The sequence below is a fragment of the Podarcis cretensis genome (assembly GCF_951804945.1).
Source record: "Podarcis cretensis genome assembly, chromosome: 3".
Classification (NCBI taxonomy): Eukaryota; Metazoa; Chordata; class Lepidosauria; order Squamata; family Lacertidae; genus Podarcis; species Podarcis cretensis.
In genome coordinates this window covers 54,762,449-54,774,581 of record NC_137172.1, presented here as the reverse complement: position 1 = coordinate 54,774,581, position 12,133 = coordinate 54,762,449, and the positions used below count along the sequence as shown (strand labels likewise).

The 12,133-nt window shown below is 49.8% G+C and overlaps 1 protein-coding gene across 1 annotated transcript in view; it reads right to left on the bottom strand.

The window, feature by feature from the left end:
- Positions 1 to 1,740: 1,740 nt before the first annotated feature.
- PLG (plasminogen) overlaps positions 1,741 to 12,133 on the bottom strand; it is a 36,105-nt gene continuing 25,712 nt past the window's right edge. The window contains exon 19 of the mRNA XM_079971863.1: positions 1,741 to 2,353. Coding sequence (XP_079827989.1) covers positions 2,192 to 2,353 — 162 coding nt within the window. The 3' untranslated portion in view covers positions 1,741 to 2,191. The remainder of the gene's footprint in view (positions 2,354 to 12,133) is intronic.

The window sequence follows — 12,133 nt, the reverse complement described above, 5'->3', positions numbered from 1 at the left end:
CCATCCTTTATCTTCCCTAACTCGTAAGAGTAATTGTTTCACACTTCTGTTGGAGAAACAGGAAATACACTGAAGGAATCCACAACATTGTGATAAATAACAAGAAAAATATAGCATTCAAATACTCCAGTGGAACTGAATTCTTATTTCAAAGATACAATAAAAAGTATGTATATTTGTTGAGATGCCTTAAGCCTGTTATGTTAATAACTTACCCTTTGCATCTATTTGGTTTGATGTAGTTTATTTTCAAAAAAGTTTAATAAAGGTTTTAAAAAGAGTAAAAAGTGGAATAAAAATGGAACGATAAAAACAAATGAAATACTAAAATCACTTGTTTTGCACTGCAAAGGATGCAATATATGTAGTATAGATTGGGCCCTCCCATTACCTCAGTTATGAGAGGCAACTACCAGTGGCGTAGCGTGGGGGGTGCAGGGGGGGCCGGCCGCACCGGGCGCAACATCTGGGGGTTAGGGAAATCCACGGGTTAGGGGGCGCAAATCCACGGGTTAGGGGGCGCAAATCCATGGGTTAGGGTATAGCACCCTGCTTGTGGTTAACGCTTAGCTGGAATGAAATATTCAATGCAGCAATAGAGAAATTAAAATAATAATTTATTTGTCAGACAAATAAATGTGAGGCAGTGGTATATGGTTACCAAGCTCTGGCCTGCCCTCCTGCCGTTATGGCCAGCACTTATATTTCCTTAACCCAGCCCCCTTGCTCCTCCTTTGGCTGCCTCTGTCCAATCAGCCTGGTTGAAATTCCTATTGGCTGTTTGCTAGAACCAATCACAAAAGATACACCCATTTCCTATTGCCTTTTATGGGAAATAAAAGCTATATTTATAATTGGCAAACAAGTAGCCATTAACCTCTACAAGGCACCTTAATTACCAAATCAACTTTGCCCTCTTAATTCTAAAATAGAGCAGATGGCTAAAACAGATGGTGGCTAATTCTATTTTAAACAGGTATCAGAGATCTTTTGTACGCATCATCAATGAAAGATCTCCTTCTCTGGAGGTTCCTTTAAACAAAAACCTGACAACCATCTGTCTAGAGTGCTCTGATGGTGTTTTCCTGCCTGACAGGGGTTTGGACTCTATGGCCCTTGTGGTCTCTTCCAACTATTACTTTCTAAATCCTTTGCATAATTACATTTAAGCCAATATATTTAATACATAACATATATAGTTTTTTATAAGCAAAGACGTTTTCAAAGTAAGAAAAAACTTAAAAACACTTTCTTCAGAGAGAAGCCCCCCTTTCCCTAGCCAGCTACTGTTTGCCCTGTGGCTCAAGTTTAATGTGAGGCTTAATTGCAGCTTAATTGTACTCTGCAACATGCAAGGTCAGCGACCTCGCTCTCAGCCTTTTATGACTGCAATAAACCAGAGGGGCCTCTGCCCAAGAGTTTGCCAGCTGCCTGCTGGTTTCCTGCCGAAAGAAGCATTTGTGAATTTGAGCTCATTTCTAGAATACAGAAATCTGATCAAAATATAAGCCTTAATAACAATGCAGGCTATGATCAGATGCCTCAAGGGGGCGCAAATTACTTGCTTTGCCCCGGGTGCTGATAACCCACGCTACGCCACTGGCAACTACACAGTATAGAGACTTTCTAATCCTCACTATGTATTCATGTGAAATTATCTATTGATAATTAATCTAATAACTGAAGGTAAAGAACCCTTAGATTTGTTTCCAGTAGATCAGAAAACATGAACAAAACAAATTTAAGAACAATTCATTTCATTTTTATTTGTCATAGCTTTCAATCAAATGGTAGCAAATGGGGCTGTAGTTATGGTGACATGGGAGAACCTGCATTTTTAAAGCCCTCAAAACTATTTGCCCCACAAATGAATCAATGCAGGCACCTTGTACGATACTAGAATGTTTTCCCCTATGGATGTTTTCCCCTATGGATGACATTAGCCCTTTAAAAATGTTGGCAATTCTATTCATGGATCACTCAAATCACATCCAGTTTGGCTTATTGTTCAAGCTTAAGCGCATTGCAAATGAATTTTTGCAGCATGTAAACCATGTTGTAATGAAAGTCAGCCAGCCAATCGGTCATTTTTACAATCATGTAATTTATTTTACAACATTGCACCCTGAATCCTCTGTGTGTGTGATACATCTGTATATGTATGTGCTTCTTTCAACAAGAGTGAAATAATTCAGTTTTCACGCATTGTTTTTTCAATCCATGAAACAAACTGGGAAACTCGAACATAAACACCAGGCTTCATGGGCTGCGCACAGCCAAGACCCCAGGAGGTGACTCCATGAAGGATGTATCTTCCTTGTTCTGCACAGACCAGAGGCCCTCCACTATCACCCTACAAATGAAAAAGGGAAATGAACAAACAGAGCAGAAATAAACGTAACCATGTAATGAACAGATCTCACTAGATATGTTTTGCCTCAGACTGTGCCCACACAAGGTCATTCATCTATGCAGACACACTTGCAGCAACCCCTCCTCAGGGAGCAAGGCCTAACCTAAGAAAGGTGAACAAACTGGACAAGGCAACGTTCTGGGATTTTAAAATTGGCCATAACTTTATTGATTCCAGATGGAGAAAGGATTAGACTTAGGTATTGGGTTGTATATCCCTCTCAGCCTCCTGCTGGGGGGCTGAGGCATGACAGAGTTGCTCATGGGATTAATGGGTCCATTGCAAGATGAAGGTCTACATGGATGAGCCCCCCCCCCCCAAACCACTGAAGGAAGCTCTGTGGCCCATCAGCCTTGGCTTTGGGGCAGAGACTTCCAACCAGACCCCTCTCACGAGGTACCCTGTGAACATACCTGTCAGGGGTTCAGGGAGAGAGGCGCAGAGGAGGGAGGAGACCGAGAGTGAGGGAGAAGGATTCCAGCCTGACGAGGAAGAGGACGACAATGACCCGAGATGGTCCATGAGTCCGTCCAGTGAATCGGAGGATTCCCAAAAGGGAGCCCCCCTGGTCAAGCCAAGGGGAGCCCAAGGGGGAAGCAGTCAGGAGCAGGGAAACGTAGGGGGAACCGCCAGTGGGAGTTGGAGATCGAGACCTGCTTCTCCACCGGAACGGAGTGAAGAGGGTGGAGTTACCAGTGTGTCGGGAGGAACAGAACAAGGAGCAGAGGGGGGAAGGAGATCGGGGCAAGACGTCCTGCCGGAAGGGGCGGAAAGCAGTACCGGGAGCAGTGTGGCTGTTGAAAGGAAGGTCAGGAGCAACGTACGCGCGCCAAGTTCAAATGTGGAGGCGCGCGGAAGTGGGGAGAGCTCTGGGGAGGAGCCTGGTGCTAAAGCACGAAGGAGGGGGCAGCAGGCAGGAGAAGACTCAGCCTCTGGGGAGTCCCGGAAAGAGGGAACACAGGGGGGCAGGAAGACCCTGCGGAAAAGGAAGGAGAGGAAAAGGTGGAGCAGCACAAGCCTCTTAAATTGGTGCAGGGGAGGGACGGACTCAGAGGGGACTTCTAACATCTAAGGGTAACAGATGTGGAGCCACGGAGTTTGGATGTAATGACGACAATGATCTTCAATAAAACCTTTTGTATATAACTTGGACTGGACTTTGGTCTCTTGTGAGCTGGGACCCAGGGTGGCTCTGACAGTAAGTCCCCTCCAAAGAACGCAAAAATTTTTTTTTGCAAAGCTCACGAACGGTGACAGCCATGAGTGCGGAGGAGCAGTTGACAGCTCTGCGAACTACAGTTTCCGAACTCACTGCTGCAGTCCTTGCGTCTCAGAAGAAGCATGACGAAATGGAGAAGCGCTGCCAGGACCTGCAAACCAGGTGGGAACGTGCAAGCAGGGAAGGGTTCCCAGGGTCCAGATCAGAAGGGATTGGACTTGGACGGAGGGGGGGCAGCCTAGTCACCCACTTCGATGGGAACCTGAAGCACTACCCCAGTTTCAGAGCAGACGTTTTGTATGCATTGCACTTGCTTCGTCATGACTTTAAAGATGAGGAGGAGAAAGTGGGGTTTATTGTTTCTCACTTGCATGGGCCGGCCAGAGACTGGTTGCGCAATTTGTGGCGTGAAGATGGCCCTGCCCGCCGCGATGCAGATGAATTCATTAAAGCAATGGATGCCTGCTTCCAGTCAACTGTAGATGTGGATCTTGCACGCAGGGAAATTTTTGGATTGCGGCAAGGCAAAGCCACTGTGCGTCAGTACCATTCCAGATTTTTTGCTTTACTGACTGCGCTAAGCTGGGAGAAGGATTGTGCACCTGTGAGGGATTTGTTCTGGGAGGGGCTCAGCGGTCCCATTAAGGATGAACTTGCCAGGGGAGACAGACCCCAGACCCTGGAGGAGCTTGTGCAGAGGGCTTTGGCGATTGGGATAAGGCACGAGGGACGTCCTTGGCACACTGAGGAAGAACGTCAGGTGCGTCCACCAGCGAGGACGTCTTCTTTCATCCCCAGGGAGTTCAGTCAGTCACATCCTTCGCCACTGGGAAGGCAGGGGGAGGAGCCCATGGAACTTGGTGGTGCTAAGGCTCAAGCAACAGCCAGAGCCCCAGCTTCCGGTGCAGTAAAGGCACAGCCTCCTAGAGGGACCAGGAAGTGTTACATTTGCGACAGTGCACAGCACATGGCGAAAGAGTGTCCCCAGAGGCTGCAGAAACACACTGCAGCTTTAGCAACTGTTGCAGCAGAAATGATGCAAGCAGAGCAACCTCAGGGAAACGACAGTGCCTGGCTGGAAGCAGAGCTGCTGGGGCTCAGCCAGGCGAATCTGTAGAGCAGTCCCCAGCGCTTTTGCAACGCACAGACCCTTTACCACCCAAGCCAGCGGTGCAGCTCACTGCAACACTTCAGTTGCCGAATGGAACCACCCTGGAAGTCCCCATCACGATTGATTCTGGGAGCAACGCAGATTTTGTGGGGACGCACTTTGTCAAGCAGCATCGCATAGCGCTTCTGCCAGCGACAACACCTCTGAACGTAGTCACGGTGGATGGCAGGAAATTGCTAGGAGGACAAGTTGTGCAACAGACGCCTCCCATGGTGATGAGGATTGGAAATCATCGAGAAGTCATCAGCTTCAATGTCACCCGCCTTTCAGACACGCCTATAGTATTAGGCATGAGTTGGCTGGAGAGACACAGTCCTGCTGTAGCGTGGTACCAACGGCAGATCACCTTTTGCTCATCGTACTGTGCTCAACATTGCATCCAGTCCAGCCAGGAGGAGGGAGCTGAGCAGCAGTTGCAACTTGGCATGGTGCAGGCAGTACCCCGCAAGTACGAGGGGTTCCTGGAGGTTTTCTGCGAGAAGGAAGCTGACCAGTTGCCGCCCCACAGGCCTTATGATTGTGCCATCGACCTGGTGCCAGGGGCGCAGTTGCCGACTGCAAAGCTGTATTCCATGTCTGAGGACGAGATGCAAGAACTCAGGGAGTTCATAGAGCACAATTTGAAGCGCGGATTCATCCGAGAATCGAAAGCGGTGGGGGGCAGTCCTGTTTTCTTTGTAAAGAAAAAGGACACGCCCCAAAAAAGACTCATTGTGGACTATCGATTCATAAACAGTAAGACCAAACCCAAGGCCTTCCCCATGCCCAAGATAGATGATCTCCTGGCAACCGTAAGGAAGGGGAAGATCTTCACCAAATTGGATCTGCGTGGAGCGTATAACCTCATACGCATCCGGGAGGGCGATGAGTGGAAGACGGCCATGTTCACGCCTCTGGGCACGTACGAATACAGAGTGATGCCATTTGGTCTCCAAAATGGATCTCACGTCTTTCAAGCATTTATGCATCACGTGCTAGCGGGACTTCTATACAAGAAATGCGTGTGTTTCCTCGACGACATCCTGATCTTTTCGGAAACGGAGGAGGCCCATGAGAAGGACGTAAAGGAAGTCCTGCAGAGACTACGGGAGAACAAGCTCTACGCCAAGTTAGAGAAGTGCCAGTTTGATGTGACGGACGTGGATTTCCTAGGCTACAAGCTGTCCGACAAGGGGCTGGCCATGGACAGCGCCAAGGTCCGCGCGGTGTTGGACTGGAAGAGCCCTCGCAATCGGAAGGAAGTCCAAAGATTCATCGGCTTCGCCAACTTCTACCGCAAATTCATCAGAGGTTTTGCAAAGGAGACGGCAGCGATCACGGACACTCTCAGTTCCAAGAAAAAGAGGTTCGTGTGGACGGAACAGGCGGAGCGCTCTTTTCAGAAGCTTAAAAGCCTTTTCGCCTCCGAGGAGCAGCTGCTGCACGTGAATCCAGGCAAGCCCATACGAGTAGAGACCGACGCGTCAGACAGAGCGGTTGGAGCCGTACTCCTGCAAGAAGATCCACATGGAAACTGGAGACCCGGTGCCTTTTACTCCAGAAAGCTCAGCAAAGCGGAGCAAAACTACACCATATGGGACAGGGAGCTGTTAGCCATTCACGCAGCGTTCAAAGCGTGGCGACATTTCCTCATTGGAGCCAAGCACACAGTGCAGGTCCGCACGGATCACAAGAATTTAGAGTATTGGCGCACGGCGAAACTCCAGAGCCAAAGACACATGCGCTGGGCAGAGTTCTTCGCGGATTTCGACTTCAGGATAGAGTACGTCCCAGGGGACTCCAACGTTATAGCCGATGCGCTCTCCAGGAAACCGCAATATCTTGAGGAAGCGGCGCCAATAGCAGCCAGGCACATTTTTGCACCGCAGGCGTGGGCGTGCGCTGCCATCGCTGTCGACCTGGACGCAGTGCGACGCGCGTTGCAGGTAGATCAGTTTGCACAATCCAAAATAGAGGAGCTGCGTAGGGGTTCGCTGAGAGACGATGAGTTCCAGTTACGCGACGGACTGTTAACTCACAAGGGTGCCCTCTACGTGCCGAGCGACGAGCTCCGAGCAAAGGTTCTGCAGCAGTTGCACGACGCTCCCAGTGCGGGCCATTTCGGCAGGGAGAAGACAATAGAACTGGTGGCCAGGGACTTTTGGTGGCCCCAGATGCGAGGAGAAGTAGCGGAGTACGTCGCCAGATGTGACACTTGTCAGAGGTCCAAGCCAGTACACCAGAAGCCGGCGGGCTTGCTGGAACCACTGGAAACACCACAGCAACCGTGGGAGAGGGTGGCGCTGGACTTCGTCACTGACCTGCCCAGTTCCAGAGGCAAGACGGCGGTACTGGTGGTGGTGGACTTGTTCACCAAGATGGCGCACTTCATTCCCTGCGCGAAGGTGGCGACGGCGGAACAGACCGCCAAGCTCTTCATCGACCACGTGTTCCGGGCGCATGGGCTGCCGCGGGCCATCCTGTCCGACAGGGGGCGCCAGTTTATTTCCAATTTTTGGCAGAAGCTCCTAGGTATCCTGCGCGTCAAGATCAACCTAGCGTCGGCAAGACATCCACAAACCAACGGCCAGGCCGAGAGGGTCAACGCGATCATGCAGCAGTACCTGAGATGTTATGCAAATCAGCGACCCACAGCTTGGGTGGACTACCTACCGATGGCGGAGTTTGCCTACAACAACACGAAGCATGCGTCGACGGGGGTGACGCCGTTCTTCGCGAACAATGGACGTCATCCCAGGACCTTCCCGGGGTTCGTAGCACCAAGAGAGGGGGAGCCGCAAGAGGCCGACCAGTTCGCTGCAGAACTACAAGAGGTGCACGAGGAGCTGCGGAGACATTTGGAGCTAGCCAAACAAGCATATAAGGTGCAGGCAGACAAAGGCAGAAGAGTGGGAGAGGACATCCAGGTGGGGGACTGGGTGTGGTTAGCGGCCCAGGCGATGCCAACCAAGTCGTTGGCCAAGAAGAAGCTAGGGCACAGGCAGCTAGGACCATACCAGGTGGAGGCTAAGATCAACCCCGTGGCTTTTCGACTGGCCCTCCCCGAAGGTTCCAGAGTCCACCCGGTTTTTCATAGGTCGGTGCTCACTCCCTACAAGGCCCCGCACAGGTTTCAGGAGTCTGAAACAGTACCGCAGCCACGCACAGAGTCACCTAGGAGGGAGGGATCGCCTAGGGTCGAACCACTCAACGAGGTCACAGAGATCCTGGACTCGAGATGGGGGGAAGAGGGAATAGAATACTTTCTAGTCAGAGAGGGTGCACCAGTCAGTGCCAGTGGGTGGGTGCCGGACTACGCTTTAGACGAACCTCTTTTAAAGGACGAGTTCCATGCCCTTTTCCCACATAGACCCATGCCAGCCGAGTACTTCGATGACTGGCTCTTTACCCCCACATGTTCAGGCAGCACTTTCCACGGCTTTTCTTCAGCCGAGGAAAGAACGCCGAACTCAAACTCGCCCAGGGGATCGTGTTCGGGGGTGGACACAGAGCCCTCTTATTGGTGGGATGAGCAACCAGAGGAAGCCTGGCGCAAGAAATGGCTGAAGGGGCCTTGGCCGGCAGCACCAGACGAAGTAGCAATGGAAGAGGGAACTGCGAACATTTTGGGTGAAGAACCCGAATTCGAACACACGTACACCGAGCTGCCAGCAGAGGTCATGGACGTAGCCGAACTGTATCCTGCATCTACCTCCGAGGAGCTGCAGTTCCCACAACCCGCACCCGATGGGGGGGAGGGGGGAAGGGGGGGCTTCGAGGGGGGGATGGATGTCAGGGGTTCAGGGAGAGAGGCGCAGAGGAGGGAGGAGACCGAGAGTGAGGGAGAAGGATTCCAGCCTGACGAGGAAGAGGACGACAATGACCCGAGATGGTCCATGAGTCCGTCCAGTGAATCGGAGGATTCCCAAAAGGGAGCCCCCCTGGTCAAGCCAAGGGGAGCCCAAGGGGGAAGCAGTCAGGAGCAGGGAAACGTAGGGGGAACCGCCAGTGGGAGTTGGAGATCGAGACCTGCTTCTCCACCGGAACGGAGTGAAGAGGGTGGAGTTACCAGTGTGTCGGGAGGAACAGAACAAGGAGCAGAGGGGGGAAGGAGATCGGGGCAAGACGTCCTGCCGGAAGGGGCGGAAAGCAGTACCGGGAGCAGTGTGGCTGTTGAAAGGAAGGTCAGGAGCAACGTACGCGCGCCAAGTTCAAATGTGGAGGCGCGCGGAAGTGGGGAGAGCTCTGGGGAGGAGCCTGGTGCTAAAGCACGAAGGAGGGGGCAGCAGGCAGGAGAAGACTCAGCCTCTGGGGAGTCCCGGAAAGAGGGAACACAGGGGGGCAGGAAGACCCTGCGGAAAAGGAAGGAGAGGAAAAGGTGGAGCAGCACAAGCCTCTTAAATTGGTGCAGGGGAGGGACGGACTCAGAGGGGACTTCTAACATCTAAGGGTAACAGATGTGGAGCCACGGAGTTTGGATGTAATGACGACAATGATCTTCAATAAAACCTTTTGTATATAACTTGGACTGGACTTTGGTCTCTTGTGAGCTGGGACCCAGGGTGGCTCTGACAATACCTTTTCTGAGGTGGGAGTGAGCCACCATTTCACCTCCTGCCTGATGTTAGACTAAAGGATTCCACCCCAAAGCCTTATCCACCCAAGTTGTGACTATTGCTATGGGGAAGACAAAACCTGCAAACGGGGCTAATATGTTTGCAGGCAAATTCCTTCCCGGCTCCAAATATGGCAGCCATTACAGAACCACAGCATAGCCAGTGAATGCAGTGCCCTAGGAAGGAAGGTTAGCATACAAAACTACAATATCACTAGGTCATTAGGTCAATTCTTTATTGCAGTTCAAAGACCTAACAGCACAGTATCACTAAATGGGGGGGGGGGGGCAGGCAGGGTTGTTCTCCATAACAGCAAATGTCCGGAGAGCCCTAGAGCTACAATTCCAAGAGTGTAACCATCAATCCTCTCTTCCCAGGGATCACTGGGAATTGCAGATCTGTAAGGGGAACCGGGGTCTCCTAGCAACTCTTGGCACCATTATTATTATTATTATTATTATTATTATTATTATTATTATCATCATGATCATCATCATCATCATCATCAGAATACCACCCTTTGTTTGTAGATCTCAGGGCAGTACACAACATAAACAAGATAAAAACAAGAACAAAAAAAACCTAAACCAATAACCTCCGACTCCTTCCCACAAAGACATAAACTACAGTTCCCATGATTCATTGGGGAAACCCATGACTATTTAAAGTGGCATAATACAACTTTAAATGTATTATGTGAATGGGGCCATAATGAGGGTTTGGAATGTTGAGCAGCCAAGGCTTTGTTGTTGTTTAGTCGTTTAGTCGTGTCCGACTCTTCGTGACCCCATGGACCAGAGAACGCCAAGCACTCCTGTCCTCCACTGCCCCCCGCAGCTTGGTCAGACTCATGCTGGTAACCTCGAAAACACTATCCAACCATCTCGTCCTCTGTCGCCCCCTTCTCCTTGTGCCCTCCATCTTTCCCAACATCAGGGTCTTCTCCAGGGAGTCTTCTCTTCTCATGAGGTGGCCAAAGTACTGGAGCCTCAGCTTCACAGTCTGTCCTTCCAGTGAGCACTCAGGGCTGATTTCCTTCAGGATGGAGAGGTTTGATCTTCTTGCAGTCCATGGGACTCTCAAGAGTCTCCTCCAGCACCATAATTCAAAAGCATCAATTCTTCGGCGATCAGCCTTCTTTATGGTCCAGCTCTCACTTCCATACATCACTACTGGGAAAACCATAGCTTTAACTATACGGACCTTTGTTGGCAAGGTGATGTCTCTACTTCTCAAGATCCTGTCTAGGCCTGTCATTGCCCTTCTCCCAAGAAGCAGGCGTCTTTTAATTTCGTGGCTGCTGTCACCATCTGCAGTGATCATGGAGCCCAAGAAAGTAAAATCTCTCACTGCCTCCATTTCTTCCCCTTCTATTTGCCAGGAGGTGATGGGACCAGTAGCCATGATCTTCGTTTTTTTGATGTTGAGCTTCAGACCATATTTTGCACTCTCCTCTTTCACCCTCAATAAAAGGTTCTTTAATTCCTCCTCACTTTCTGCCATCAAGGTTGTGTCATCTGCATATCTGAGGTTGTTGATATTTCTTCCGGCAATCTTAATTCTGGCTAGGGATTCATCCAGCCCAGCCTTTCGCATGATGAATTCTGCATATAAGTTAAATAAGCAGGGAGACAAAATGCAGCCTTGTCGTACTCCTTTCCCAATTTTGAACCAGTCAGTTGTTCCATATCCAGTTCTAACTGTAGCTTCTTGTCCCACATAGAGATTTCTCAGGAGACAGATGAGGTGATCAGGCACTCCCATTTCTTTAAGAACTTGCCATAGTTTGCCATGGTCGACACAGTCAAAGGCTTTTGCATAGTCAATGAAGCAGAAGTAAATGTCTTTCTGGAACTCTCTAGCTTTCTCCATAATCCAGCGCATGTTTGCAATTTGGTCTCTGGTTCCTCTGCCTCTTCTAAATCCAGCTTGCACTTCTGGGAGTTCTCGGTCCACATACTGCTTGAGCCTTCCTTGTAGAATTTTAAGCATTACCTTGCTAGCGTGAGAAGTTAGTGCAATTGTGCGATAGTTGGAGCATTCTTTGGCACTGCCCTTCTTTGGGATTGGGATGTAGACTGATCTTCTCCAATCTTCTGGCCACTGCTGAGTTTTCCAAACTTGCTGGCATATTGAGTGTAGCACCTTAACAGCATCATCTTTTGAAATTTTAAATAGTTCAGCTGGAATACCATCAAATCCACTGGCCTTGTTATTTGCAGTGCTTTCTAAGGCCCATTTGACTTCACTCTCCAGGATGTCTGGCTCAAGGTCAGCAACCACACTACCTGGGGTATATGAGACATCCGTTTCTTTCTGGTATAATTCCTCTGTGTATTCTTGCCACCTCTTCTTGATGTCTTCTGCTTCTGTTAGGTCCTTTCCACTTTTGTCCTTTATTATGGAAATCTTTGTACGAAATGTTCCTTTCATATCTCCAATTTTCTTGAACAGATCTCTGGTTCTTCCCATTCTATTGCTTTCCTCTATTTCTTTGCATTGCTTTTTTAAGAAGGTCTTCTTGTCTTTCCTTGCTATTCTTTGGAAATCTGCATTCAATTTCCTGTATGTTTCACGATCTCCCTTGCATTTTGCTTGCCTTCTCTCCCCCGCTATTTGTAAGGCCTCATTGGACAGCCACTTTGCTTTCTTGCATTTCCTTTTCATTGGGATGGTTTTCGTTGCTGCCTCCTGTATAATGTTACGAGCCTCCATCCATAGTTCTTCAGGCACTC